The 25170-nt window shown below is 51.4% G+C and overlaps 11 protein-coding genes across 11 annotated transcripts; 8 read left to right on the forward strand and 3 right to left on the reverse strand.

Annotated features, from left to right (window-relative positions):
- Positions 1 to 5153: 5153 nt before the first annotated feature.
- EDD37DRAFT_612553 (uncharacterized protein) lies at positions 5154 to 6293 on the forward strand (the record flags this gene model as incomplete). The annotated part of the gene is made up of 1 exon (XM_062815365.1): positions 5154 to 6293. The coding sequence occupies one exon, from the start codon at positions 5154 to 5156 to the stop codon at positions 6291 to 6293; it is 1140 nt and encodes a 379-aa protein (XP_062666993.1).
- Positions 6294 to 6777: 484 nt separating this feature from the next.
- On the reverse strand, positions 6778 to 8616 carry EDD37DRAFT_612554 (nucleolin; the record flags this gene model as incomplete). Its single annotated transcript, XM_062815366.1, has 4 exons — positions 6778 to 7036; positions 7093 to 7575; positions 7624 to 7932; positions 7979 to 8616. The coding sequence occupies 4 exons, from the start codon at positions 8614 to 8616 to the stop codon at positions 6778 to 6780; spliced, it is 1689 nt and encodes a 562-aa protein (XP_062666994.1).
- A 556-nt stretch (positions 8617 to 9172) lies between these two features.
- EDD37DRAFT_145670 (uncharacterized protein) lies at positions 9173 to 11001 on the reverse strand. Its single transcript, XM_062809614.1, has 2 exons — positions 10423 to 11001; positions 9173 to 10374 (listed from the first exon to the last, which is right to left on the reverse strand). Exons 1-2 carry the CDS (start codon positions 10847 to 10849, stop codon positions 9302 to 9304), a joined length of 1500 nt encoding a protein of 499 aa, XP_062666995.1. The 5' UTR covers positions 10850 to 11001; the 3' UTR covers positions 9173 to 9301.
- A 614-nt stretch (positions 11002 to 11615) lies between these two features.
- EDD37DRAFT_639828 (uncharacterized protein) lies at positions 11616 to 12449 on the forward strand. Its single transcript, XM_062817196.1, has 2 exons — positions 11616 to 12249; positions 12297 to 12449. The coding sequence occupies exons 1-2, from the start codon at positions 11704 to 11706 to the stop codon at positions 12345 to 12347; spliced, it is 597 nt and encodes a 198-aa protein (XP_062666996.1). The 5' UTR covers positions 11616 to 11703; the 3' UTR covers positions 12348 to 12449.
- Positions 12450 to 13614, forward strand: EDD37DRAFT_639831 (40S ribosomal protein S22). Its single transcript, XM_062817197.1, has 2 exons — positions 12450 to 12941; positions 13191 to 13614. Exons 1-2 carry the CDS (start codon positions 12809 to 12811, stop codon positions 13448 to 13450), a joined length of 393 nt encoding a protein of 130 aa, XP_062666997.1. The 5' UTR covers positions 12450 to 12808; the 3' UTR covers positions 13451 to 13614.
- Positions 13578 to 14318, forward strand: EDD37DRAFT_145759 (ribosomal protein S25). Its single transcript, XM_062809615.1, has 3 exons — positions 13578 to 13846; positions 13907 to 13964; positions 14071 to 14318. Exons 1-3 carry the CDS (start codon positions 13844 to 13846, stop codon positions 14304 to 14306), a joined length of 297 nt encoding a protein of 98 aa, XP_062666998.1. The 5' UTR covers positions 13578 to 13843; the 3' UTR covers positions 14307 to 14318.
- A 177-nt stretch (positions 14319 to 14495) lies between these two features.
- On the reverse strand, positions 14496 to 15643 carry EDD37DRAFT_145876 (dihydrofolate reductase). Its single transcript, XM_062809617.1, has one exon. It carries the CDS (start codon positions 15490 to 15492, stop codon positions 14716 to 14718), a length of 777 nt encoding a protein of 258 aa, XP_062666999.1. The 5' UTR covers positions 15493 to 15643; the 3' UTR covers positions 14496 to 14715.
- A 7-nt stretch (positions 15644 to 15650) lies between these two features.
- EDD37DRAFT_639837 (uncharacterized protein) lies at positions 15651 to 17904 on the forward strand. The gene is made up of 2 exons (XM_062817198.1): positions 15651 to 16908; positions 16959 to 17904. Exons 1-2 carry the CDS (start codon positions 16039 to 16041, stop codon positions 17583 to 17585), a joined length of 1497 nt encoding a protein of 498 aa, XP_062667000.1. The 5' UTR covers positions 15651 to 16038; the 3' UTR covers positions 17586 to 17904.
- Positions 17905 to 18643: 739 nt separating this feature from the next.
- Positions 18644 to 19858, forward strand: EDD37DRAFT_653412 (Alpha/Beta hydrolase protein; the record flags this gene model as incomplete). Its single annotated transcript, XM_062818564.1, has 1 exon — positions 18644 to 19858. The coding sequence occupies one exon, from the start codon at positions 18644 to 18646 to the stop codon at positions 19856 to 19858; it is 1215 nt and encodes a 404-aa protein (XP_062667001.1).
- A 424-nt stretch (positions 19859 to 20282) lies between these two features.
- EDD37DRAFT_653413 (uncharacterized protein) lies at positions 20283 to 20796 on the forward strand (the record flags this gene model as incomplete). The annotated part of the gene is made up of 2 exons (XM_062818565.1): positions 20283 to 20336; positions 20410 to 20796. The coding sequence occupies 2 exons, from the start codon at positions 20283 to 20285 to the stop codon at positions 20794 to 20796; spliced, it is 441 nt and encodes a 146-aa protein (XP_062667002.1).
- A 573-nt stretch (positions 20797 to 21369) lies between these two features.
- EDD37DRAFT_612561 (transcription factor SPT20) lies at positions 21370 to 24421 on the forward strand (the record flags this gene model as incomplete). Its single annotated transcript, XM_062815367.1, has 2 exons — positions 21370 to 21670; positions 21729 to 24421. 2 exons carry the CDS (start codon positions 21370 to 21372, stop codon positions 24419 to 24421), a joined length of 2994 nt encoding a protein of 997 aa, XP_062667003.1.
- Positions 24422 to 25170: the final 749 nt, after the last annotated feature.

Raw genomic sequence — 25170 nt, forward strand, 5'->3', positions numbered from 1 at the left:
ATATTTATTGCCTGGTTGAGGTCAGTTGGGATGGCTTCTTTGCAGTCTGTTCAACAGATCTTACTCACAGAGAAAGGTCACCGTATCTCCTGACACGGGGATGATCCCTCACAAGGAGGAATGCATCCCCGTGTCGAGCAGGTGTTGCTACCACGTCGTCGACCAAGAAAAGAGGTATACAAGACAAGTCTTGATGGTGTTTGTGGTTGTGGTGGTGCGGTTGATTATAGAGAAGGAAGAAAAGGTTGGAAGGAGGGAAGAGGAATATTTGTACAGGATCGTGGGCCTCAGCCGCATCACGCGCGCACTTTTCACAGCGCCGAGCAACGCCGAGCCCCTCAGAAACAGCAATCGCGGCTGGAGGGGCGCGGCTGAGCACAATGGTGCGGTTGGGAATGTGAAAAACAAGCTGGCAACTGTCTCTTTTGCGTTTTGATCATTGTTGTATTTGAGCAAGCACAAACGATCAAACACGCATCCATGTTCCTTGATCCCTACCGTGTCAGCCTCGTCACCCTCCCAGGCTCAAGAGGACGATGTGCAGCAGTCTCGGACTGTGGGAGCATCCTTTCGACCTGCCCTGACAGTTTTCACGAAGATCCAAACATTTCAAAGAGAACAAGCACTCACTGTTAACGAGACAAACAGCAGTTGCCTGTGTCTTAGAGAGCAAACATCTCCTACGATCCAGCCACAGCAACCTTGCGATCTTCCTCTTCTTTCTCCTGGCTTTTCCTCTCAGATCTTCATCCTTGAACCCACAGAAAGTCATCCACAGAGCAGCAACATCAGAGAACAACCTCATCTATCCCAAGAACACATAAGCCCCCAAATGGAGGCACAACGGATCTGGGTAGATCTCCTCTACCTAGAAGCAAACAACCTCTTGGAAGGACATAAAAGCTTCAAGACACCGTCTTGGAAGCAAGCTACCTCAGAAAATCCCACAAGGCAGAGCTTGAGAGAGAAGATGCTTCAGCCTGGCCTACTGTGCTTAAACGCTTCGGTGGACCTTGAGCTACACATCTTTCTGCCGAAGCAGCCCTTGTCCACGCTGCAATAAGCACTCAATGCACAGAGGAAAGATACTGCATCATGTATTGAACACTGCTAGTGGATCAGCAGCAGAGATCTTCAACAAAAAATATTTACCAATGCTCTGGGCAGAGAACAGCCATTTCCACACCGATGCCCACTGATACATACCACAAGAGCAATAGAGGGATCAATGGCGGTCACGGATTCAGCTCTGCAAGAACTGTATATCAAGAAACGGACACAGCTAGGCCGCAATGGCCATAGGCAACAAGATTGAACATTTGACACCTCAGGCATGGCACACGGTCTTACTTTCATGTCACCAGCCACACAACGACCGCCACAAGCTGGTTGGCAACACTCTGCGATGCCATACCCCTTGAGAACAACCGCCTGTCCAGCAAATCGCGATGTTCCACCATTGCTGGTGACCCTGTACCATCAAGGTCAGCCATTACACGATCAGATATTGATCATACTTCCCAGTATGGATGAGACCCCTGGACAGACGAGTGAGGGAGATACTCCCTTGGTCTGGCTGCAGTGTCATGAGAAGCAAGTCACCATCGTCAGATAAAGTCGACAGGGGCTCGCCAGCAAGAACATTCGAGCAAAACACCTCTGATGGTCATTCCAGTGCTGAAGATCAAAGTGGCAATACTCCTCCCGTCAATGGTCCGACCTCTATCGATTCCGTCATAACGAAGCCAAACGAGGGGACAAAAGCACTGTCGTCGGCTCCACCTTGTCTGACATTGGAGACTCCGACAAACGTGTGGACCGTGGTTGGTGTTCAGGACGCACTGTCGCAACACGACATTACAACTCTCGCTATTGCCACAAGCCTCTCTGCAACCGTCCTCTCGACGACGGTCTTGTGAGAGAGGACAAACAATCCACGGCACATTTTCGCGAGGGTGCGAAAGAGTTCCACGCCGAATCTCACCAAAACGGATTTACTCGCTTCATCTGATCATCGTCATCACTGCGTGTCATGATGCTGCCGATGAGGCCCAGAATGCGGTGAGACGCGATGGATAGTGGTTCGGCGGATGATTTATTCCACTCCTCGTCGACAACGGCGTGATTGCACCATAAAATGCTTGTCAAGCACAGATTCGCGACCCAATTCAGTTAAGGTCTTGTTAGGAGTAAGCCTCTCCAGAACGACGCTCACCTGAGAAGGGCGACCCGAAGGACATGCTCAAAGCTTTGCTGTCTTTGACACCCCTGTTGGCACTCGTGTCCGACCCCTTGCCACTGGTGGACCGTACCAGATCAACTTCAACCACCGGCGTGAGCTCTTGACGTATTGCTGAAGCACGAAGATGCAGCATTTGCTTAGAAGCACCCTTCGTGTCTGGCACTCCAGTCCAGCCACATGAAGCGTGGCATACTGCTGCGGCATTCGAGGTATTTCGACACGCTTCGTCGTCCCAACTTGGAAAATCAAGGCACCAACGCCCTTACCGTTCCTGATCCTACCTCACTCGATCCAGTCATGGACGCCGCGACTCGACGTGACGAGCATACCGTCGCCGTCTTTACAAGCGCCGATGCCTCCAAGTGACGCCTCAGCTATGCTGAAGAGAATGCCACTGCCCCGCACTTGCAATGTCCAATGTGTAAAGAAACTTCATCAAAGATGGTCTGAGGTCATGGCGCCGCGATTCAGAAGGGGCACAGGAACAAAGATCCCGCAGGCGTGGACTCGGGGTCACCGAGCACGCAAGCAGCAGGCTAAGACGGGTATATGCTCGACGGAGTTCAGCTTCATTCGACTTACCCAGTCTGCAAAGGGATGGGGGTTGTTAAGCTGGCCGCTTGCATCCAGCCACAACCGCTGGAGCAAACCGAGCGTCGAAAGGATGTCGAAGCCAATTACCACGGTACAATCAACAAGACTTCAACCCTCAACGTGGGGGTTGACATCTCCATCGGACGTTGTGTCGGGGATTTGAGTTGGAAAGAATGCCTCCGTGGCGTCGCCCACGAAGTCTTTGTAATAAGGCGACAGTGCTGTACATGGTTGAGCGATAGACCTTTCATCCAGGAGCAAGATGCGACGCACAGAAAACCCCTTTAGCGATAAGCGACGAAGCAAATGCGCAGAGCATTCAGACACAGGCAGTGCTAGACTCGACGCACTGGAAAACATCTGAGCACAAGTGCCTGGAGGGTGTCCGGACACATCATGCGATATTTTGTCGCTGAAAATCGCCATCCAGGTTCCGAAAAGGGATTTCGATCCCAATATCGCAGTTTTGCCGCAGTTCCCAACGAGGGTCCTGCTTAGGATCTGCGCATACATTGACCCTATTTGGGTGTTCCAGCTTGAACTCACATGCACCACGATGGCCAGACGCCTAAGGAGCCGCGAAGGCAACAAGCTCTGGTAAAATTCAATCCTCCACTTCTGAAGGGACCATTGCCATCGATCTCAAGCATTGGTGACGCGACTTCGGATATTTCCACAGCGAACATATCAAACACTCTCGGGAGCTGTACCGGTACATGGAGTATTGTGAAAGTGGCAAGCCTCGTCTGTCGCACAGTCTCTTGGAAAGACTCCGAGAATGGAAGCGAAGACGGCATGGCGACTTGCTAAGCGAGCTTTCTTGGAAGAATTGGTGACAGGCTCCGAAGCCTCAAGTCTGTCGTTGTCCGACAATGCCAGGCCTGCTTGTGGACTCGGAGTCCAATCTCGAGCATTGTTCTGGAACCTGCGACGCTGTCAAAGGATCAGTGGCCCAGAAGAGGTTGAGTTACCTCATTCATCCTAACTAATGGATCGCCGAGAAGCGGATCTTGATGACTGGGAGTACGAGGTACCCGAATGCTCAGGATATGGCAAGAAGTTCGCAGTCTCTACGCCACTGGCGGCAGCTTCCAAGCTGCTGCAGCAGGACATCATGTCTCTGCTAAATAGGTCCGTCTAAACGTCGAGGCACTGGTAGATTACGGAGGATCGTCAGTGTCGGTTAACTCGGCGGTTGCACGCGATATTCTCCGACGTTTGATGTTGCTAGCGGAACACTATCCTGAAAAATGCCCTTTCATTGGACGGAAAGCGGTTTCCAAATTAAATGGCACCGCGACATATTATTCAAACAAGCCTTACTACAGCCGCAGAGGTGATATGTATTTTCAGAGGCATAGGAATATACATTAATCAATTCTCTATCAGGTGATGGGGAAAGTGTATCATCTACCGAACACGGAGTATCTGTAGTAGCCCCAGATCCACCATAAATATAATGGCTGCTTACTCAACATTAACGTCGTTGCCATATATCACTCGAGGACAAATGCCCTTGCTTACATTCCTACGTATACTGTAAGCACTACGTTGCTTCCTTTTTATCTTGAGGCGGCCTTTTCTCATCCCCTATGAAGCTTATCGGCCAACTGCCTCAGATCCATATTTGTTTAATCGATTCGATGGGAGCTGCGGCATCCAAGAACCCAACCCGACCGCTGGTGCGACTAATAACAGTCTTTCTAGATATAGATCTGGGTCCTCACCTTGAGGATAACCGGCAAATATGCTGCCAAGGACTCCATGCGGAGGTTGATGCGGCGAACAGTATATCAAACCCACACTTCATTCAAATCTGGGAGTAGAAGCTCCAGGATTACCGACCCGCAAGAGCTTACACTACATCGTTCGCGGCAGGAACGATGGATACGTTTCCGTTGCTAAGCGTTCGCCAAACCTGCATAGCCTCTCATGCTGATATTGTTTATGACTGGAGAAGAGATCGAACATCCCGTCAGCGGTAACCCCGAGACTCACGCTGCTGATGTCCTACTTCTGTAACTGACCATGCTGACACCATGCGCTAAACGAAAGCTGGATATCCATCAGTGGCCCTCCAGCCGTTGCCGAAGCAGGAAACCTGAGCCACGCTGGCCCGACCCAGGATATGCCGGTGATCATCCACATCGACATCAATCAACCTATTTCGGTTTTGATGAATGTGCATATAAGAATGGCCCGAGTGGGGTGACGTACCGAGCCAGAGTAGCGCTTCTCCTACCGTTCCTTCAGGCTTCAACCCGCAAGGTAATCATATAAAGGCAAGTTCAAGACTCTCAGAAGGGACGGTCTCGAAATGTCTTACTCTCTCAACATCTCCATTTCTGAAACCGAGGACCCAAGTCACGCTCACGACCACTCTGATCCAAGTATGTCTCATCACCAAGGCGGCGGCGCCCATGACGGCAGTCACGGCGGCAATGACCCATCTCAGCATGGAGGTCACGACCAGGGAGACCAGTCTGGACAATACGGCGGTCACGATGACAGCCATTGCGGACACCCCAGCCACCCACACGGTTGCGGATGTCCAGCTGACCAGCACTGCGGGCACCCAAACCATCCCCACGGATGCGGATGTCCAGCGGACCAGAGCGGCGGCCATGATGGCGGGCACTGTGGGCACCCAAACCATCCCCACGGTTGCGGATGTCCCGCGGATCAGAGCGGCGGCCAGGGCGGCCAGGGCGGGCAACACCACTGCGACCCAGCCCAGCTGCACCAGGAAGTACAGCAACTGGCCCAGAAGCACTCGTCGTCCAGCCAGGACGACTCTCAGCAGCACGACCCGTCTCAACACGGCGGTCATGATCAGTCCCAAGATGATCCGAACGACCCGGCCAGCCACAAACGCGGGAAAGCCCTACTCAACCTACTCAAGCACGTCTCCCAGCACGCCGATAGCACCGGTGACGATGATGACGACCACAAGGACAGCAAAGACGACGATGAAACGAAACACACCACCCACACCACCACCGACACGCACACCGTGGCCAAGACCTCGATCAAGACGGTCAAGACCGCTTTGGACACGACTTCTACGGACGATGACAAACAACCCGAGCCCATCGACCATCAGGAACTTCAGGATGATGTTCATTGGGCGAAGCAGAGCCACCAGTGCGACAATATCCTCGGCTTCTTCAGCACCCTGCAAACCACAACGATCACAGTAAGCTTCAGCGAAGACGTGCAAACTGCCATTCATACCGTCAACCAGACTTCTGGCAGTGGTGCTGACGATGCTGGTGAAGGTGGCGACGATCAAGGCTATGGCGATGATGACCAAGGTTATGGCAATGACGGTGGTGAGGGTGGCGACGATCAAGGCTATGGCGATGATGACCAGGGCTATGGTGATGACCGCGGCGACGACGGCGCCGAGGGTGGAGATGACGCTCAGCACGATCACCACGGTCATGGCGGCTATTGAGCAATCAGCGGCATGCAGCACCAGTCCTTTTTGGGCTTCAAAGGTTGTCAGGGTGTCACTCGTTTGGCGTTAATGAGATAGCTTTTGCGATATGACAGCAACACCCTAGTCAAGGTAGCAATGATCAAAAATAAACTCATTGATTATTTATTCGCATAGTCCGATGAGAATGTGCAGCGATGACCTACCAGAGCACGAGAACATGTTCATGAAGTTCAAGTGCCCAATGTCCGAGATCCGCTGAAGTCGCAGGACTTTTCGTTCAAGGATAAGGATAACTAAGAACTTGTCAACAGCTGAGAAAACTTCAAGCCAAACCAGACCGGGACATGGCTTTTCGATGTTCGTCATGGCATTGCCCTCACTGCCGTGGTTCCTTCCTAGCTCCTGATAGCACTACCAGACGTCAAGTGCCCCGACCTCTTTAGGGGTGCACCCTCTCGGGTAGCGATGATGTATCGGTAACCTGGTGATGAGCTGCTCCTCAGAGAGCCTTGGTCCGGGAGAACAAACTGCTGTACACAGCGTCAACGACTGGCTGCGCGCTAATCTGCCTACCGCCAAAGTATCGGCCGTTGAGGCCTTTGATGGCATTCTCGCCGCCAGACACACGATCGAACTTCAAGTAAATATCGCCTTGTGTGTTGGGGTCAAGGGAAATGTGTACGACATGTCCGTACTTCTCTTCGCATTCGGCACGGACATCATCTTCGAGTTCTTTGATCCAAGCCTCTCCTTCTTCCCTGGTGTCAGATGTCAGCAACCACGTCCACATGGCCTCAAGAGAGTCATGACTTACTCAGTTGGATCAAACATGTTCCTCAGCAGTACACATCTGCTTGCCTGGCTCACGTTCACGGGCAGAGGCTTGCTTTCCTTTTTGGGAACAACGGTGCGTTTCTCCGCGTCTGTGGTCGAATCATCTGTCCTAGCGAGTTTCCGCATCAACGCATCTCTGCTGTAGTTGTTGAAGTTCACACCGGCAACGTCTGTGTCATCAAGAGCACTTGCACCACCAGTCCCCTTTTCGTTGTCACGACCGCCTGCACGATCGAAGTTTCCTCCAGATCCACCAGCGTGCGATCCACGACCTCCGGAGCCGGAAAAGGACGAGCCTTGGTAGTTAGATGGCTGGTTCTGACCTTGGAAGCGTTGGAGGAGATTGGCGGTAGACTCGGGTGTGAATTTGTCGTTTCCAAGACCAACTCGAATTGGGCGTCCTGCAAGGTCAAATCCATTCATCTTCTCAAGAGCCTCACGAGCTTGGGTAGGATCTTGAAACCTGCGACGAGGTGAGTAGCTGTTTTTGAATGGACGGCGAAGAACTTACTGGACAAAGCCATATCCTCTACTGCGGCCTCCTTCATCCTTCTGAAGCTGCACAAATTCCAGCGCGCCAAAGGGCTCGAAGACGTTCTGCAAGTCCTGTTCAGTGATACTGAAGTGAATGTTTCCAACATAAAGACGGTGGAAAGGAACGGAGTTGTGATTGCTACTGCTGGCTTCAGGGTTACGGGCTTGTCGATTTTTCTCTGCTTCAGTGAGTTGAGCAATGATGGGAATTCCGAGGAGTTTCTGTCCGGTCATTTGAATAGCAAGTGGCACCGATGCTTCGTCCTTGAACTCGACGTAGCCAACACTGTGGTTCGTTAGCTGGTGCGATATGGTAGGACTTATGGACTCACCCTTTGGAGCGACCACTAACACGATCTTTGACGATCTGGGCTTCTTTGACAGGACCAACCTTTTCAAAGAATTGAATCAACTCTTTAGTGCGAAGACGAGCGGCAAGTTGTTGGACGAACACGGTTCTCCTATCACGCTCATCCTCAGTAAGCTGTGCCTCGGGTGTCTTGCTCTTGGGACCTTTCTTGGGACTCGTCGACCGATGGCGTTCCTTGTCACGATCGCGACGGTCATCATCATCCCGTCTGGATCGTCCTCCTGGTCGGTAATAGCGATCGTATTCTGGAGACTTAGATCGGTGGCGACGATGGTCGTCGTCACGTTTGGAGCGTCTTCTGTCATCGTCACGACTACGACTTCGCCTCCTGCTTCTGTGACTGCCATTAGCGGAGCCATGGTCGCTTCGAGGGCTTTTCAAGTCATCATCGCGGTCACGGTCACGATCCCGTCGATGTTCCCTGCTGCGCTCCCGTCTCTTGCGGTCTCTCTCTCGATCACGAGACCCATCGCGGTATTTGTCTCTGTCCCGGCGTTCGCTACGTTCGCTACGATGGCGATCATCGTGTTCGGTAGTAGAATCTTTGGCATCATTGGTAGCGGTTGAGTCGAGTAGCGCCTCGACATCGAGTCCTGACATATTGAGCAGTGGTTGGTGGGTTTCTTGACAATATTCAAGCGTCGGCGCAGTAGAGATTCACTTTGGTTGTGGTCAGAGTCGGACAATGGAGCAAGGCGTGCGCAGGCAAACCCTTGCAATAAAAAAGTTGTTGAGTAAGAGATCTCCCAACTTTCGTGGTCCTCCGACTACAGACTCTTGGTGTGCCTGCGTTCCTTAATCGCTCGAGAGAACGTGAGTCTAATCCGGCAATATGCGGAAGAGAAAAGCCGGTACGATGTAGAATTCTGAGGTTTTATGAGGTGAAAATCAAGCGGAAAGAGGAGTGACTGATCTGCCTGCAGCGGAAGATGAAGCGCTTGGCGTGCTTACATAAGGCAAGTATGACTTCCAAGTTGAGGAGCTACTACTTACTAGTCGTGCTTGACAATAATGAAATGTCTCAATGATTTTCACGCCCTCTTTGACACTCTGACACAGGACGTGAGCCAATGGTCAGTCAGAGCCTCAATGTTTCGAAGCCATAACGTACAGCTGATCCAAAGTCCTTGTTGATAGTGACCTCAGCCCTGATCAAGTACAACTCCAATTTCATCGTCAATATCTCGTGCCTTACAGTTATCACTGTCCATAGCAAGTCTTTCTTGCACGATGCCTAACCACCTTGGTACCACAAGATATGTTGCTTTCTGATGACCGACCCGTCTTAGCGTATTGGAAGTGGTTTGGAGTTGTTGACGGCCACCCATCCAGAACAGCTTTGGAATTCCTTGGGCACACCTCCGAGTTCGTTTCCTTTCGTCGACGAATCGTGGTTCTCATGAAGACTGGTCACGCAGGCCTTTGAAATCAAGGCATCTGATTGTTGACGATCCTCCTCGCTTTCAACCTTCACTGAGACCCGGCCCCCTCTCCGTCGGAACACCACAGGATCACCTCCTGTGCAGTGGTGACACATATATTTCTCAGACACTTCGAGCATTTTGGTGAGGCCTGAACATCGAAGATGAATCCTGCCGAACATGCATGAGTGTGAGCTGCATCTGACCATGGCATTAACCTCGTTCGATTCTCGACAATAGCAGCTGGAAGCATCATTGTCTTTGAAAGACTCGTCAATGACATTTAGAGTCACCTCGTGATGGGCAAGAGAACTTTTCGACAATATGAGCTCATCGGCCTGATCTTTGCGGTCGCTCCATTCAAGTCCTTGCTTCTTGTATCGTTCCCTGTATGGCTCGATGTCGGACGGTGTCTGAATTTTGAGTTCCGAATGTTTCATCTGCCGTCTATGCCTTTGTCGCAGAATTTTGACGCGGTGAGCTTCTTTGAGTCGTCGCAGCACCCCGTCGATCTCGTATTGCTTCTGTCGACGCCGGCGAAGGCCTTTGACAGAATTCGAACCTTCTCCTGGCTCCAGGGTCGGAGCCTCTGGAAGGTATGTAAAGAATGACTGCTTAGGCGTCAAACATGGATGGATCTTTTCAGCCGCGTTGAGGATTGACTGTCTATCGCACGAACCATCCACAAACTGAGGAGGCATCTCATGCGCCTGTCCTTCTTCTGCCAGCAGCAGGAGCTCTTGTATGCAATTCTGGCAGAACAATACAGTTTCCGGATCATCAGGATGTAACGCACTGTTTCCGCCCGAGGCCTGGTAAACTCCATAGATGTCCCCGAGAGGAATGATGCTCATGGTATGTTGGCAGGTAGAGTACGAGCAATGGTAGGTGGCGTTTGTGTCAGTATGGTACTTCAAGGTGAAGACGTAACGCTCATCTAGCACCAGTCAGCTTCTGTTCAGAAGAGCCACAAACTAGCCCTTACCAAGCACAACAAATCGTTCCGTGCAATCTAACTCTTCCACCTCCTCAGAAGTCGTGCACGGTGGTAAATTGGCCTCCTTCACTGCCGAGTGGGACTCTTCAGTCGAAGCCGCTTTGGTCATATCGTGCTGAGACAAGGATTTCTGATATTGTGAATCTGCCACGACAGCTCGGTCGTGCTCGGCCGCGGCAGCGTCCGTCTCTTCATCATCCGAACGCAGATGTGAGCTGGCAAGTCGAACTCCTTCCAGTTTCGTGAACAATTCCGGGTTGGAATATCGAACGAACTCCGCGATCTCCTGTTCACTTATAGCTGAAGCGTCGTCCACGCAGCCGGAATAGCTCGTCGGATGAGTATCATCGCAGAGATAGACCCAGTCATCACCGCGAGATCTCATGTAGAGATCCGTCGGATCGAGTTCGGCCATATCGATAATCTGAATACATTGCTCTTTGGCTGCAAGCGATGGCAGAAGGTGTTTGTTGACGCGTGAGGATGGTGAAGCAAGATTGCATGAGCGCGGTGTGCAATTTTATTCACCGCCGGGTGAGGCACTTCGAGGCGCAGTTGTTCTGCGTTCTGCAGCATTTTGGGTAGATATCAGAATCATTCTGCGGTCAATTCAGAGGTACTGAACAAAACATCTTTATTAAGAGTAAAACAGAGAGGCATGAGTATACAACAATGTGGCCTACCTATCACCTCAGAATTGAAAGACTGCAAAAAAGTCGCACTTGTGCAAGGAGGGGGCGCCGTAGCAGGCATGGCCAGAATGATCAATCCGTGAGAGAGCTGCCACATGCGCATTGAGCCTCTGCATATCATTGGCGAGGAAAATTGACTATTGTTCAGCTTCTTTGACCTCCAGCTGTTACGTTGCTACTGATCAGTGTCGATTACGCATTTGTGACAACGAGGTACGTCTGCGCATGACTTACGTTGGCCTAGGGCTCGGGTAATGCTGCATCCAGCCCTCACTGCCGCAACTGGATCCGGGAAAGTGATAGAATCGTCCATGGTTTGATTAAGATGCGATGTCGAGGCAAGAAAGGTGGTGTTGTTAAGCAGCCAAAAGTACGTTCGTCATGGCCAAATACTTCCGAGGCTTGGTGCTTGTTCCGATAGTGGGGCCAGGAGCTGTCATCGCGTTTGTACAATATCGCCCTGCCCTGTTCATGTATATTGCTGCAAATTGCAGAGATGTCGACCCTGCTGATGGCGCTACTTCTGGCCTGAAGCATGTTCTGCTACCTGTTCGACATATATGCACGGTGACCATTTATGCCTGTCAGCATCGGCAGAGATGACTCGAGCATTGCAGTAACGACTGGACAACAGTACTCGGCCCACGACCATGAAGGCCATGAACAACATGAATTGAAGGATCTTCGAAGTGCACAGTCGCTACAAAATGCTCCAGGGACGAACGATGACTCAAGCGTTAACAATGCGCCTAGTCGTGGCCCAGACCGCCTGCGAGCTCGAAGCCGTTCGCTTTCGCGGTCTCGCTACGTGCCAATTCCTGCAGCCCGGGATCATCTTGCCAACGAACGCGTCTTTCTCGCTTACATCAGAACATCAAGTGCATTCGCGAATTTTGGGGTTGCAATCCTTCAGCTTTACAGGCTGAAGCACAGCGCAGCACCAGCGGGCAAGCTGGGCGACTATATTCTTGGAGTTCCGCTTGCGACCGCAACACTTCTGATCGCGATAATCCTCGCGATAACAGGAGCGGCAAGGTTCTTCATCTGCGAAAACGCCATGCTGCAAAAGAGAATCGTTGGAAGCGGCTCGGTAGTTGTAGTCTTCATCATTCTCACAGCTCTTGTAGGTCAACCCCCTTTTTGCATCGGTGTCGCCGCTAATCTCAACAGCTGCTCCTGGTGCTATTCATATTCACCATTATCGTCAATCCTGATTATTAGCGAACCATCCTTGAAGCTGCATCATAATCATTGAAGGGCAAGTGTAGACGAGGCTACAGCCTTGTGGTCTGTGGTTGGCCAGCACAAATTTCTTGGCGGTTCGAAACTTCCACTTTCGAATTTCAAACTGCGGCCGGGGCAATTTTGAACTTGATCTTCTTCACGTCCAACAACAGACAATTTTCGTCGTCAACTCCTATCAAGCATCCTAGAGGTATGTCAACAACATTCAGTCGGCCTTCAGCTAGCCTTAGATGAGCAATGTGAAATGTGCGAGTCGGATTGTAGCATTTCCGAGTCGCACACTTTCAGATACGCTCATCTTCTGCGACACGAGCTGAAGAACCCTTGAATGGGCACTCTTCCTGCTCGAGGCTCCTGAAGACTAACATTTCACCTCGCAGACACCTCAAGTCCTCGTTTTCGCGACTTGAGAATCTCCATCCTTCAATACCGCCAAAATGGTCCGCACCTCCGTCCTTAACGATGCTCTCAAGAGCATCAACAATGCCGAAAAGGCCGGCAAGCGTCAAGTCATGATCCGACCCAGCTCCAAGGTCATCATCAAGTTCCTCTCTGTCATGCAGAAGCACGGTATGTCAAGCCTTTCGCCTATTCGATTTTGCAGAAATAGGAGGATTTTTCCAATACACATTCATTATCGGGTTGATAACTAGGCAGTGGTTTCAATTTGCTCAACGACCTTTGCCCTTTAAGTATCCGAGAGATCAACTGTCTCGGCGGTCGAACTTACACATTTGCTTTCTTTCTATCCATGTTTGTTACATGTTTATTCGATCGCTACATTCTTGCCGAATCTGTGCTGACAAGGTTTGCGCTCAGGCTACATTGGCGAATTCGAGGAGGTCGACGACCACCGCAGTGGCAAGATTGTCATTCAACTCAACGGCCGCCTCAACAAGACCGGTGTCATCTCTCCCCGCTACAACGTCCAACTTCGTGATCTTGAGAAGTGGGTCGTCAAGCTGTTGCCTTCTCGTCAATTCGGCTACATCGTCCTGACGACCAGTGCTGGTATCATGGACCACGAAGAGGCCCGACGAAAGCACGTTGCAGGAAAGGTCATTGGATTTTTCTACTAGACGTTTCATTTCAGAAATGTTCTGCATGACGGCATGATCGTGGGAATGAGATACCCAAAAAGTTTGACCTGATATTCAAGCACTTTCCGTGGGCATTGGGCGCGACCTCAAACTACATAGCACACAGAACTTGTCAATCCTAAAGAATCTGTCACAATCTATTTGCGTTAATTCTCGTAGAGAGTGTCTTAGTGTTTCGACTGAACTTTTCACATTGCCTCAAGGCGATCGTGATATTCTTGCGCCGCTGAGAGCCATTCGAGTGGCTCAGGCGGGTTGTCTTGGCGGGAAATCCACCGCCAAGCCTCCCACATTTGCTGCGAGCGCATTTCATCAGGCCCGACCTCGACTCTTCTACCATCTCATCAATCCTTCAAGACAATCATCGCAAAAATGGTACGCATCTCCGTCGACGTGCTGGACGCACAATCAGGACCGTCTCACTAACGAATGCAGGCGCCCGCAGCAACCTCCGGCGGCAAGAAGCAAAAGAAGAAGTGGTCAAAGGGAAAGGGTATGTCTCTCGAAGATTTCCACACCCGCAGAGGCCTTTCAGCATGAGGATCTCCTCCGTTCGCCTCGTGGTATTTATACGAGCCATGACTGACGTTTTCCTGCAGTCAAGGATAAGGCCCAACATGCCGTTGTCCTCGACAAGGCCACCTCCGACAAACTCAACAAGGATGTCCAATCGTACCGTCTCGTCACCGTCGCCGTCCTCGTCGACAGACTGAAGATCAATGGTTCGCTAGCACGACGGGCGCTCGCCGATCTCGAGGACCGAGGAGTTATTCGCAAGGTTGTGCAACATTCATCGGGCAGCATCTACACGAGAGCCGCCGCTGGTGGAGATTAGATGACGAGAACATTACGATTTCATCACTGCGAAAACATCCATTCAGGCATTGCAGAGCACGACCGATGGCAGGAACGAAACACATCAATGGTGACAAATGATGGCGACCAACATGTATTCAATGAAAAAAGGATAAGGTCAACAACGGCTGAGGGTGGGCATTGAGATACATCTGCAATGCAAGAATACTGCAAAATCAGGAGCATGTGATACCACTTCCACTGTCCATGTTCGCCCTATCGATCTCTGTTTCTGGATCTTTGAAGTCTTTCCGCCGCGAGACCGAGACATTCGACTTGGGGAAATTGTGACAAGAATGAACAACCAAATCGTGTTGCACTGTCCTACGGTTTACGAACTGTCTATTCTTGAAAGATATGGTGGTCTCATGTTTCCTCGTAATATTTCATCACTGCACAGGTTTCCCTTGTGCCTTGGCTGAGTCCTCCGGCTTCTTCATGTTCTTCCTCTTTGGACGGCCCTTCTGAGCATGCTCACACAGCTTCGGAGCATCTTCAGAATATGCTGGTACGCCCACAAGCTTGCCCACCTCGAAGTACTTTTTGTGATTTCTGTAAAACGCCTCCCACTTGGCGACCTCTTGCAACACTCGCTTCTTAGCCTCGCGTCGCTCCTTTTCCGCCCGTGTCTTTCTCGCACCGCTCGAAATCTCCTCGTCAGGATCTTCTATTGGTATGTAGATCTCCTCTGCTCCTCGCAGGTCGCCTGTCCGGTCCTCTAGGAAACATCCTGTCACGAATGCTCGAGAGGCATCTCGTCCTGCGAACACCTCGTAGCTGCCACCAGGACCGTAGGTGTGTCTTCCCTCGCTGACATCGAATATCGTGCCATTGATAGCGAGATATATAGGCTTCGAAGGATCTGAGCCGTTGAACAAGGCTAATTGGTCTGGGGTCAAGTTTACTGGTCCAGCCCACCACTGTCCAACTTTGGGGGCATTGAGGAACCAGGGATTGTAGTTCCACAGGTAAGAGGACCCGGAGGTGAGATAATATGAAAGTGCGCAGGAGACGCCGATAAGGGTGATTATGACTCGCAGAACGTCGAGCCGAGAGATTACGCGGGTGTGCTGATCCTCGACTTCGTCAGGCTGCGAGGATGCCGCAGGTGGAATTGCGGATGACTGGCTTTTGGCTGGTCGCTGTCGAACAGAGGTGGTGTCCATTTTGTCGTATGCTGGAGGACTTGATTTTCGTCAAGGAGATTCTGGCATGACACTCTTTTCTTTGCTCATCCTAGGACTGACTATTGTCATGGCCAATGCGTCGCAGGTAAGTGGGCGCTGGAAAATGTTCTGTCTCGTGAGATGACATGTGGGGAAGTGCTACTGAAAGGCTGGGTAGTGATGCGCCGCTGCAGGTGCGCCATCAACCTGCATGACCAGCCACATGGATTCATGAACAACCACTCCTTCAGCCGTGCACTTGGTGCTCTTTCGACATTTTTTCTCTTTCATCACCCCAGGACGCATTGACGCTGTCAGATCTTATTTCCGCCACCCATTGCAGCTTCCCCAGACGTACGATATCACAGTCGTTCATACTCGATAGCCTCGGCTCAAGAAAGTAAACAAAAGCGACTGTCGATCTGCTTCCTCAGACTCAGAAACAGCAACACAGCTACTGCAGGGCCAGAAGTACGATTCGCAGGGCGCGCACTTCTCTTCGATGAGCATCCGGGTTCGCCCTTCGCCATAAAACCCGGCGCAACCATGTCCTACCAATATACTGTTACCGAGCGCAGGCGGAGGACGACCAACAGTGGTGGCTATGGATACTCCGGCAGCAGGTCAACCTTTGGCTACTGGGTGCCCCTTGCCCTCACGGTGACAGCTGCCACAATCGGTCTTGCAGCTTGGGTATGGAGCGAGCGGCGCGACGACGAGGAGGATTCAAGTGAGGATGAACATTTCCAAGGTGGCATGCCGCATTCGAGTTATGCAAGCATGAGCGGGGCTTTACCTACTGGACCACCACCTCCTGGCGGATTTCAAGATCCTCCGGGCCCTGGACCTGAAGAGTTCCCGGAGGGCCCTATGATGCCTGGTCCCAATCAACCTGGAGGCTTTCAAGGGCCACCTCCTCCGGGTGGGTTCCCTGGCCCAGGGACTGGCGGCTTTCGTGAAGGCGACACAGATTTTCAAGCATCTCGCTCCACAGCAGTAGAAGAGCAACAGGAAACTGGCTTGGTGGCCAGGATGTCGAGTGCTCTAGGAATTGGCAGATCGAGTACTCCATCTCAAGGAGGTACGAATCAATCTTATGATTGGGCGAACAAGCCTTTCGCTTCTGGCGTTGCAGCAGCCGGTGCAATGGTTGGTGCTGCCATCAGCTCGCTGAAAGGTGAGGGTGAGGGGTATGAAGATCATGAAAGATGGAGCGAAGAAGTCGAACAACGAGACAACGACAGAGAGGTCAAACAAGGTATCCGAAGGCGAGGGACAGCCGACGAGTTTTTCTCAGGAGATATTGAAATCCCTAAATCTTCGTCACTTGCACGCCAAAAGAGGAAGACCGTGGCTGTCGTCGTTTCAGCAGTCGGCATTGGGGCAGATGGTCGGTCGGACTTTGGGGATCACGCTGTGAGTATTGCACTATTTCGTGGTACTGGACCCATCTAACCATCATGCAGTCAATTCTTTCACATCTACCGGAATATGTTGATCTTGACTCGACAAGAGTGTTTGTTTTGATCTATGCACCTGACTTGAAATCATACCCGATGACACCTAGAAGGCCTTCACAATCCATGACATCCTCATTCTCGAATATCAGCCAGGCAGACGCTCATACACCGGCTCAAACTCCGGGAGGATTTCCCTCTGGCGGAGACGACGGCATTCTGGCGCAAGTCGATCCAAAGCCAGTTGAGGAATCTATATCCTACAAAGTCCTCCACGACCAAGCCGTGGCATTGGTGGACAGAGAAACCATGATTCTGCCCTTTACCTCTTCGAGAGGCCACAAACACATTCTTCGCAGCCTTGCTCCGGAATTAGTATACATCCAAGAATCTCTCTGTGGACCAGATGGTGATCTAGTATCTGATTTATCAGGCTGGGTTCGTCAGACGGTCGTTGTCATTGGAGATGAGGGTGGTCACGGTGGTCTGGTCGATACGGACGACGAATCAGTCACCCATAAGTCAGAGACGTGGTGGCAAAAAGAGGAGCGCACTGGTCTCGGAAAACGTGTCGCAGTTGTTGAAAGCTTGAAGATTGGAGAAGACTGGGAAAGGCGTGTTAATGACCGAGATTAGTGGTGCTTTGGAAGCACGCTTTGATGTCTCTTCAGCGACGGCTGGCTTTGTTGATGACAGCCAGCTTGAGGCCTTTATAATGTCGACCATGGTCAATTGTATGTATAGCGATTCATGTACTAGTGACACCAGATTGCACCACATTCTCGTAATCGAGGCACTCCTTCACAATCATAGCCTGTCAAAAGCACTGTGCTTGCTGGGTTAACACATCGAGGGCTCGTCTCCTGACGTCAAGATACATTCTAGAAACCTTTGCGCATGACATACCCAGGTGAATATTGACTACGTCCAGGGAATTTTGTTCGCATTTTGTGAATGAAGGAGGTTACGTGCGAGAAGTCCATTTCTTCGAACCGTGGGGTACGGATGTATGACTCCAAATCATATTTCTACGCGCCTTCCTCCATGTACACTCCTAAAGTTACGTCCTTATTCTTCGTTCTTGATCCCTTCTGCCTCAGGACTTCGTACTCTCCATCGACTGGCAAAGCGGTCACATACGCCCGTACAGTATCGCGTAAGTTCTTTGTGCAGAGAGACAAAGCTTTTCAGGGTGGCTCAGTGTGTCTCCCACTGTAGACGACGAGGTCATGAAAAGCCATTGCGATCTTTTGCTGTCATTTCCCTCTAGAAGACTCGATATCGGATGGTCGAAACGCGATGCACAGGTAAGGCTGTTCAAGTATGATGCTGACATGTATATTCAGCCAGCAGTGGTCGTGAATTTTCAAACAAGAGTGATCGTACACGTCGTACCTCGAAATCCTTGAATGGCTGAAACTCAGATGGGCTCTGCATCCACCCGCACGGCACGGCAGCGGCCTTAAGTTTGCATACACTGGATCTCGATGACGAGAATATTGTTGTTACGCACGCTTGAGGCTACAAGACGCACTCCACGATCGCACGATGTATGCGCGAATCACCTGCCATGTACACCCAACATACCTCTCTAGGTCTATAAGTATCGGGGCTGTGCTTGACTTCTGGTCATGCATACAACGCAAGCCTTGGGAAGACAAACAGCCGATACTACAATACAGCAAACCGACAGCATGCTTCAACTAAGCCCCGACCACAGCTTTCACTACGAAATACTACGAACACTTGCTCATGCTCGCTACTACGGAGCAGATGTAGGCGAAGTTCTGCAAGCGGCACAAGGCATTGAGCCCGGGGACTTCGAAAGCTTCTCAAAGGCCTTCGATGCATTGGCCACGCGAGTTTACAATCAGGCGGAGAAGATCGACCAGTCCAGATATCCGGTCTCAGCCCGCGACGCGTACTTCCGGGCCTCCAACTACTTCCGAGCAGCCGACTTCTATCTGCATGGCAAACCAGAAGATCCCCGTATTGACGAGCTATGGACAAAACAGACGGATGCCTTTGACAAGGCAAATGCACTCTTGTCCAGCCCAGGGCAGCGTGTCACGCTAAAAAGCGACGGCTTTGATGTCGTCGGAATCTACTATCAGACCCAGGTCGGAGACCCTGCAGCTCCAAAGGCTACTTTGATCTTGGGGAACGGCTATGACGGCGCTCAAGAAGAGATGCTCCATGTCTGTGGGTTCGCAGCCCTGGAGAGGGGTTACAATGTCATTGCGTACGAAGGACCTGGACAGCCAACTGTCCGTCGGCAACAATGTAAGGGGTTTATTACAGAATGGGAAAAAGTCATCACGCCTGTAGTGGACTTCCTTGAAGGTCGTCCTGAGGTCGACAGCAAGCGAATCGGCTTGATGGGCTACTCAATGGGTGGGTGGCTTTGCCTTCGCGCTGCGGCATTTGAGCATCGTATCGCTGCTGCCATTGCCGTTGACGGAGTCTACTCGGTCGGTCAAGCCTATTCCAACATGCTGCCACCCCCGTGGGCTGCTCTGAGGGAGAAAGGGGATACTCGAGGGCTAGATGCTGCCGTCAGGGGCTTTCTCGGCAACCCAAAAGCACCAACCGGTCTGCAATGGGGCATCGAGCAGGGTCTCTGGAGCTTCAATCTGACTTCTCCCTCAGAGTACTTGGACGAGTCAGACCTCATGATTTTGGAGGGAATCTCGGATCGCATTCAGTGCCCAGTGTGGGTTGGAGAGGCTGGTGAGGATGAATTCTTCCGAGGTCAACCAGAGAAGGTCAAAGATGCTCTCGGCGACAGAGCCACACTGGTAGAGCTCGGCATGGAAGACGCTGCAGGGCATCATTGTCATGTTGGTGCGGCGGTGTTGATGAATCAAGTTGTCTTTGATTGGTTCGAGGATATTGTTTCGAAGAAGTGAAAGACTGCAATGGGTTCGGGCGGAGTTTGAGTCGGCCCTCTCTGGTCAACAAAGCTCAAAGCACAGCAGAGTGGTCCGAAACGTAGCTTTTCAACCGTGCCAACATTAAAACTCTATTTTCATATTACTGTTCGTCCGCCGAGTGTTCTGAGAAACTACAGTCTTCAATTGCTTCATGCTTACTAATAGAAACGCAAGTTTATCTGTGAGGTCCCGTTGCGATAGACTCCAGATGAGTACCATTGGTCGTGGTTGCAAGTCCTTCACCTCGAAATGCTGACAAATTGACCGTTCTGGATGCCCACCATCACGGCACATGTTCATAAACAAAAGAACGAATTGTCAACCTTGCCAGACCGAAAGACCCAGCCCTCAAAATCTACGATTGCTGTTAAGTTACTCCAAGACTCTGAGTGTTGAAATAATGTCTGAATTGGAGGATCTGTCAAGGGCACAGATCCAGGAATGGCTGGAAGGTGTAAGTCCCTCTTCAGGCTTTACAGTTCTTCGAGCAAGTAGACCTGACGGCCTCCTGGCTGACCGATCGGTAGTACCACCGCAGCAGCGCGACTCTCGATGCTACCAAATGGTGTTCTGAATATATGACTGACGACACCGAACTCCAATATGCCAACAACCCTGTGACCAAAGGGCAAGAGGTCCGTGATATGTTCGCCCAAGTCTTCCTGCAACTGGACCTTATGGAACACGAGATCGTCTACTTCGACTACGTTGCGCCGCGAATATACCAAGCAGCACGGATTCGATATCGTGTCAAGGGTGATATGTCCGAGCAGGAGATTGTCATTCAGGGTTTCGCGACATTCTATCTTCAGGAGGACGAAGACAAAGTCTTGAAATGTAGTCGAGCTGAAGTCTATCTTGATCCAAGTCCGCTCTTTGCGAGGATCGCCGAGAAGGCTAATGTTGATGCGTGAAATCAAATTGTATAATTTTGATTGTGCACAGGAGCATGATCCTCGAGCGTGAATAGTATAAAGCGATCCTTGCGAGTTTAGTACTGTCACTGTCTGTTTAAGGCGAGAGAGCGTCGAGATGTTGCATTAGTAATTCGGAGTTTGATCTTGGGAACAGCGAGGCTTCGAGATTAAGGGGCAGGGGCCAGCCTGGGCACGTGAGCGTGGACGCCAAGAGACTGCCTGACTGGGGTTTTTCATGACCAACTGCGTTGCTAGCGGATCTGGACGACGCATGACCAACAATCACTAACAACCATCATATCGACATACGCATCCCCCACGACTCTTGATCAAATAATCCATTCGTTTCCATTGGACCGCAACCCTCTGTAACCTTAGAGACCGAGTAAATCACCGCCGAAGCCCTCGAGACTGCATCTGACGACTTCATCTGCCCCTCATGATGCGCGTTTGGCCAGCAGCGTCGCAAACTGGCCGAGAACCTTCTGAGGAGGGTTCAACTGCGTCGGACTAAGTTTTTGTGATATTGAAAGAGCGGGAACGGGCAGAACACTCGCATATCTGCCCATCATGGCTGCAGTCGCTGCGAAGCCTCTGGGCGCCGCAACAAAGATGAAGAAGCCTCCGGCACCACTGCTCCAGACAAACATGAATGGTGTCAAGCCCACGGCACCGTCCTCATCGCCATCTAGCGCCAGGAAAACGTTGCCGGGCCAGAATCAGACTCCTACATCCGCAACCAGCAACAGCACCGGTGTCAATGGCACAGCGCGGCCGAATCGACGGTTACAGCGGTTGAACACGAGAAACAATACTACGGAGACTTCGACTCCTGACAAGCGAGCCTCAAAAAAATTCCCCGAGCCATATGGTTTGTACTTTCCTCCGGGCATGCTTTGACCATGAGACTAATCATTTTTGCTCTACAGTACCCAAAGCGTCCCATATCTTGCGGAAGTTCAAAGGAAGTCCACCTTCACTGATCGTACATTTACACCCCACACACTTCCGATTCGATCAGCAAGATGGAAGTTTCAGCTATCAGTCGGAAATGCGCGTCTTCATTGAACATCTGGCAAAAGGAACAATCCCGCACGACATGGTTGAAGAATTTCGAAAGTCGGAGGTCAAATACTACGACGGTTGGCTTATTGTGCGAGTCGTGGACCACAAATCTGTCGCGAAAGAAGCTGCCGCCTCAGGCACTGCCGCCGATGACGAGAAACCGTTCTCCATCCATAACTACAACCAGTACATCACTCCTTCACCTTATGTACCGTACCCCGCCAAAGAACAGTCTGTCGCGAGGTCGCCTCCGACCAAGCAAGAGCACAGGGAGCCAATATCGGGAGACATGAGAGATCCGTTGCATTCCGACGATACCATAGATGTTGCACCAAAGCCGACGAAGCCACAACCCAAAATCTATCATGTTGCACTACGACCGACCATTCTGTCAAAGCATATGGATCTTGTGATCGATGCCATGGCACCCGATCCGAAGTCACTGAACCGAAAACAGTCGCAAGCAAACGGAGCTGGAAGGCCGCCTGGATCTACCGCCCCTCAGACCCCGCTTGCCGGCGTGCCTCCCACTCCTTCAGCCGAGAAAGGTCCACCCTTAAAGAAGCAGAAACTCAAGATCGATCCTAAGGACTTCTTGGAGTACGAAGCACGAGTCGTCAACGCCACTGCGCCTCCCTTGTACCTCGACCCAGTAGATAGTATGGCGGAGGCCGAGGCCTTGATCGATATGCTCAGAGATCCACAGCACGACGAGCCACCTCCGTCACCCAAGAGTCGAAAACGAACAGTTGCCGAACTGGCTGCCGAAGATGCTCACGCGAAAGGACAAGAACGGTTTATGCTTATCATGGACGAAAGAACGTCCGGCGGTAACGGCGCCACTAATGCTGGTGCAGTGGATGGTCAAGCCGCATCCGCTTTGTTTCAACCACGCTTTGAGAAATTCAACGCTCTTGATAACATTAAGAGAGACATCGCAGAGCGGAAACAGCGTGAGAAAGATCGGCAGCTCCAGGAGGACGAAAACCGACGAGGTCAGCAAGAGCGACTACAGGAGGAAGAAAAGAGACGCATGGTGCAACGAGCACAAGAGGCCAGAGTTCTTCGTGCGCGCCAACAAGAGATGCAGGCAGCTATGGCGGCCCAACAGCAACAACAAGCTCAGGCAGCTCAAAGACCGCCTGCACAACATGTTAATGGCATTCCGCCCAACATGCAGAACCAGATGATGTCTGCTCAGCAACGAGGCTCACCGATTATTCGTCAAGGTACTCCGCAGCACGCAGCTTCATCCCCCGTTGTCAGTGCCGTCGTCCAAGGCGGACATCCTATGGCAATGACGAGCTCTCAGCAAGGACATGGCTCCCCACCTCGACCTGGCTCTGCCCTGCAGCATGCTCATCCCAGTGCGCCTATGGTTAGGATCAACAGTGGCCAAGCGCCCAGTCGCAATGGTACGCCTCAACTTGGTCATGGCACGCCTGCGGCTAGTAACGCGACACCAATCATGCGACAAGGCACACCAGCACAGCACATCACTCAAGCTAGCCCTCATAGCAATATGACTGCCCCGACGCCTCAAATGATGCCCAGTGGAATGATGCAGGGTATGCCAGGACAAATGCCTAATGGTGTCCAGAGACAACCCAACCCGCAACAACTAGCCGAGATGCAGCGGCGTCATGCTATGCAACAACAGGCTGCCGCTCAGCAAGCCGCAATGCAGCAACAGATGATGAATGGCATGAATGGTACCCCACAGATGGCGCAGGCACAAATGGCACACATGCAAGCTCAACATCATGCTCAAATGGATAGACAAGCTGCCTTACAACGGCAAGCCCAACAGCAAGCCGCAATGCAACAACAACAAGGAACGCCAGGAAGTCAACACATGTCGCCAAACCCTTCGTCGCAGAGCCAGAAAGCATACAATCAATCTGTTGCAGAACAGATGAAAGCCCAAATGCAAAGTTTGCAGCAATCACAAACTCAAGGATCACCTGCCCCGAATCAAATGACACCACAGCAACAGGCTGCTCAACTGGCGCACGCCCAACAACAGCAGCGCATGATGGGAGCTCAAGCCCAAGCTCAAAACCAAATGATGGGTGGTGTCCCTCACCCCCAACAACGACCCCAAATGAATCCACAACTACAACAAGTCTACCAGAACACCTTGAACGCGTACACTCAGCGGTTCTTGTCCCAAGCAGCTGCTAAGTACGGCGGGAATACGAACATGCTCCAGCCAAATGAGATGCAGCAGGTCCAGACGCAAGCCAAAACCGCCGCCATGAACGCCGTGCGCAAACGTCAGGCCGAAATGAACCAATTGCAAGTCCAACAAGCGCAGATGCGGCAGTCCGCTCAGGCTCAGCATGGCCAGCCGGGTAATCCCATGATGATGAACGGTGGTGGTGGCATGATGGGCATGAGCATGCCAATGAACGGGAATGGTAACGTCAACCCGAATATGGCGCAGGTGTTGCAGCAACAACAGGCACAGCAGATGCAGCAGATGCAGATGCAGCATGCTCAGCAGATGATGGCGCAGCAACAGCAGCAGCAGAATATGCAATTTCAGCAGAGATAGAGACGTGCTGAGTGGACTACTCTATGGGCGTTCGATGAGTGCTTGTGGTTGAGAACATTGCGTGGTTCTTGCTGTTGAGTTTGAGATCGGTTGCATTTTGGGATGCGGTACGCATGGGATGCATGGTGTAAATGGTGTCATCATAGTATGACATGGTCAAGTTGGGGGTGTAATGCCTGCTTATGATATGGGCTGGGCGGTACTCGTACGTTTTGCTTTGCTTTTGGTTTAGCAGTTTTGTGGTATTGGTGACGATAACCTGAGACTTCACTTGAGCTTTTGGGACTGCTACGGTTCGGAAGGTCCTGACTTAGCTTGGGCCATCGGTTATGGGTCGAATACATCGACACAGCAGGGTCTTGGGTGTTTTTTGGTGTCACATAATGCGTGGGCTGAACTGGGAAAGGGGGTGCTGCAGTATGATGCCTACGAAGAAGAAAAATGATTATTGGCCTTGTCCTCTGCAAATATTGGTCGTTTGGGAAAGGGAGTTGATATCTTTAGCTCAGAAGACGAACGAGGATCAGGTCTCTGAAATAATCTTGCCTGCTGTGTGCTCTTCCGAGCTGAGGCTTGATGGGCTCAACCTCGACAACCTGCATGAGAATTGTATATTGCTTAAGTTTACTTTACCTACCGAAATCAGACGTCATGTTCTGTTGTGTTTCTTTGCTGAACCCAAGGCATGTTGTCAGGAGGCTGCGCCCCTTTCTTTTATCTACCCAGTGGCCCCTCGCTCTCGGTCATTG

Source organism: Exophiala viscosa (assembly GCF_022695815.1).
Source record: "Exophiala viscosa unplaced genomic scaffold EDD37scaffold_11, whole genome shotgun sequence".
NCBI classification, from domain to species: Eukaryota; Fungi; Ascomycota; class Eurotiomycetes; order Chaetothyriales; family Herpotrichiellaceae; genus Exophiala; species Exophiala viscosa.

What these genes read in the sequence shown, in the direction of transcription:
- EDD37DRAFT_145670 (XM_062809614.1), bottom strand. Translation starts at nt 10,849, where the DNA reads ATGGCCGAACTCGATCCGACGGATCTCTACATGAGATCTCGCGGTGAT. An exon ending in GGAACGATTTGTTGTGCTTG is followed by an intron (nt 10,375 to 10,422) that starts GTAAGGGCTAGT and finishes GACTGGTGCTAG; the next exon opens with ATGAGCGTTACGTCTTCACC.
- EDD37DRAFT_639828 (XM_062817196.1), top strand. Translation starts at nt 11,704, where the DNA reads ATGCCTGTCAGCATCGGCAGAGATGACTCGAGCATTGCAGTAACGACT. An exon ending in TCATCATTCTCACAGCTCTT is followed by an intron (nt 12,250 to 12,296) that starts GTAGGTCAACCC and finishes TAATCTCAACAG; the next exon opens with CTGCTCCTGGTGCTATTCAT.
- EDD37DRAFT_639831 (XM_062817197.1), top strand. Translation starts at nt 12,809, where the DNA reads ATGGTCCGCACCTCCGTCCTTAACGATGCTCTCAAGAGCATCAACAAT. An exon ending in CTCTGTCATGCAGAAGCACG is followed by an intron (nt 12,942 to 13,190) that starts GTATGTCAAGCC and finishes GTTTGCGCTCAG; the next exon opens with GCTACATTGGCGAATTCGAG.
- EDD37DRAFT_145759 (XM_062809615.1), top strand. An exon ending in GAAGTGGTCAAAGGGAAAGG is followed by an intron (nt 13,965 to 14,070) that starts GTATGTCTCTCG and finishes GTTTTCCTGCAG; the next exon opens with TCAAGGATAAGGCCCAACAT.
- EDD37DRAFT_145876 (XM_062809617.1), bottom strand. Translation starts at nt 15,492, where the DNA reads ATGGACACCACCTCTGTTCGACAGCGACCAGCCAAAAGCCAGTCATCC.
- EDD37DRAFT_639837 (XM_062817198.1), top strand. Translation starts at nt 16,039, where the DNA reads ATGTCCTACCAATATACTGTTACCGAGCGCAGGCGGAGGACGACCAAC. An exon ending in CGGACTTTGGGGATCACGCT is followed by an intron (nt 16,909 to 16,958) that starts GTGAGTATTGCA and finishes ACCATCATGCAG; the next exon opens with TCAATTCTTTCACATCTACC.